The sequence below is a fragment of the Emiliania huxleyi genome (genome assembly GCF_000372725.1).
Source record: "Emiliania huxleyi CCMP1516 chromosome Unknown EMIHUscaffold_1738, whole genome shotgun sequence".
Classification (NCBI taxonomy): domain Eukaryota; phylum Haptophyta; order Isochrysidales; family Noelaerhabdaceae; genus Emiliania; species Emiliania huxleyi.
The window spans coordinates 3,346-5,685 of NW_005200845.1; the positions used below are offsets into that span (position 1 = coordinate 3,346).

General features: G+C 61.4%; 1 protein-coding gene across 1 annotated transcript; it reads right to left on the bottom strand.

Annotated features, from left to right (window-relative positions):
• EMIHUDRAFT_447129 (hypothetical protein) lies at positions 1-942 on the bottom strand (the record flags this gene model as incomplete). The annotated part of the gene is made up of 1 exon (XM_005784048.1): positions 1-942. A coding segment is annotated over exon 1 (912 nt), but the record flags the coding sequence as incomplete, so codon positions are not given.
• Positions 943-2,340: the final 1,398 nt, after the last annotated feature.

Genomic DNA, 2,340 nt, shown 5'->3' on the forward strand with positions numbered 1-2,340 from the left:
CGCCCACGTCTCGCTCTTGGCCTGTTTGGCCGGCCTGTCCTCGGGCTGCCGCTGCTGCTCCAGCTCGCGCACGCGCTTCTCGAGCGCCACGAGGCGCTGGACGAGGGCGGACACCTGGTACGTCACCGGGTCGTGCACCACGCCCGGGCGTGACGAGCCTGTCGTTGGCGTGCCGGTCGGGAGCACCGGCAAGGGCGAGCGCCATGTGCTGGAGCCGGCCTCCTTCTCCTTCTTCTCCGGCTTCGGGTTGCGTAGTCGCGTCTTGGCCACAAATGGCGGCGAGACGACGCTGAGGTTTGGGAACTCTTGCAGCGTCTCCTGCTCAACGTTGAGGAAGACGAGCAGCCGGAGCCGCTTGCCGAAATTGGACGAGATCATCCGCTTGCCCAGCCGCAGGCGAAAGAAGACCTGCCCGTCGGGCTGCACGTCCACCGGGCCCGCCTCGCGAAGCTCCACGCCGTCGGGGCCGACCAGCTGCACAAACTGCCGGTCCTCGTCGCTGAGCAGCCGGATGAGCGGCAGGCCGTCCTCGGTGACGAGCGCGACCGAGACCTTGTCCTTGGTGTACGGGATCGGCGTGTCGCTGCCGCTTGCGCGGGCCATGACGGAGACGTTCATCTCAAAGTACTTGAGGTTCGAGAGGATGTGCTCGCCGCGCACGTGCGACATCAGCGAGTCAATCTTGAGCACGATGGAGCCGTAGTCAGGAGCCGCGCTCGGCGCCGCCGGCGCCGGCACCAAGTCTATCGTGGACGGCTGGATCAAGTTCTTGATGCCGTCAACGGACCACCACAGGCGAGACGAGGTGATGCTCTCGAGCCTGTCGGGCGGCGCGGGAAGGAGCTCGTCCTCACCCTCGTCGTCGTCCAGCTGTGGGTGTTCTCCGACCGGAATCTGCACGAAGGGTGACATGGCGGAGACACTGCACGTGTCCCGGACGCGCTCGATTATCTCCAAGGAGCCGCGCGCCCGCGTTTTGTTTTTTGGTCTAGAAGTGCCCCACCCCCGATCGAACATTCCCGAGGGTGAACTGCTGACAGGGTTAACATTCCCGAGGGTGAACTGCTCAAAGGGTTTGCGATGAGGAGCGATCCGAACGTGGCATTCGGGGGATCAGATTTTTTGTTATTTTGCTTCTGAGAGAGAGATCTGAGGTGAAGCACGGACGGACGGAAAAACACCCCCCTTTTATGCCTGACCCTGGGCATGGCCTCTCTTGGGGTGAGCTGGGTTGGCCACCTCCGGGGCTGCAACTCGCACGGCGGGTCCGCATCCGGGCGAGCATCCGAGGCCCGCGGTTGTCCTTTCGCTGGGCGCGACCGCCATGGAGATCCACTGCACACAGATCAGTGCTTTTGTCGCCTATTGCTCGCTCTCAGTGCAATCGCAACGCCAGAGGCCGTGCTTGGAGAATGGGTCGCGATGCTGCTGCGCCAGTGGATTGAGCCGCTCCGCAGGCTCCATCGGTGAGCTGCGGTGGCGCGCCGGCCGCTTCATGCATAGCTCTCGGGCGAGCTGCCGCAAACGCGTTTTCCGTCCGCCCGTTTCATCGAGTTTGCCCGAGTGGTAAAATGCAATCGAATTTGCCCGAATGGTAAGGTGCAACTTTTGCATTTGGTAAAAGTTGCCCGAGTGGTCAGTGGGGAAAAAACCAAAGCGGAAAGGTGGCCCCAAGAGCTAAAGGTCAACATCCCCTCCGGCTACGACAACGCGAACCTGACCTGGATTCTGGTCCTCACGGGGTTGACCCGTCTCCTCCAGATCGAGACGGACTTCATGGACGGCCGAGCAATATTGCTTTACTACTATTAATTGATGCTTTTTGCACGGCTGAGCCCCCCCCCCCCCCCTCCCCTGCGCTCATTCCCTGCCCTCTCCCACCACACACTCCGTCAGAGCCCCCTCCCCTCTTGCACAACAGGAATTTTGACAATTAACCAGCCTTAGATGGAAGCAGGAAGCTTCCATCCCGGCCGTGGTTCGACTCCACATGAGCCGAGGCGTGACGGCGTGAGGGCAACGAGATCTGAAGCTCACCCATTGAGGAAGTGAGGAACTGCTCGGCCCACCCGGATCGTGCTGAACAAGTTCCTCTTGTAGCTCGATCGGTCACACCGCCATCGCCGTCGGGGAGAGGGGGGACGACACTGCTTCAGCAGCGTGCACCTCGATCCTGTACCGTGTTTGTTATGACCCCCCCCAATGAACACACCAGTGAGGGAGGGCGAGACGATCGAGGGGTCCCGTACCATGCGGAACCGACCCTATCCAGTGCTCAAGTGCTCAAGAGAGAGATTTTAGCAATAGCAAACAACTGTCTGACGTGAGAAAGAGTAGTAC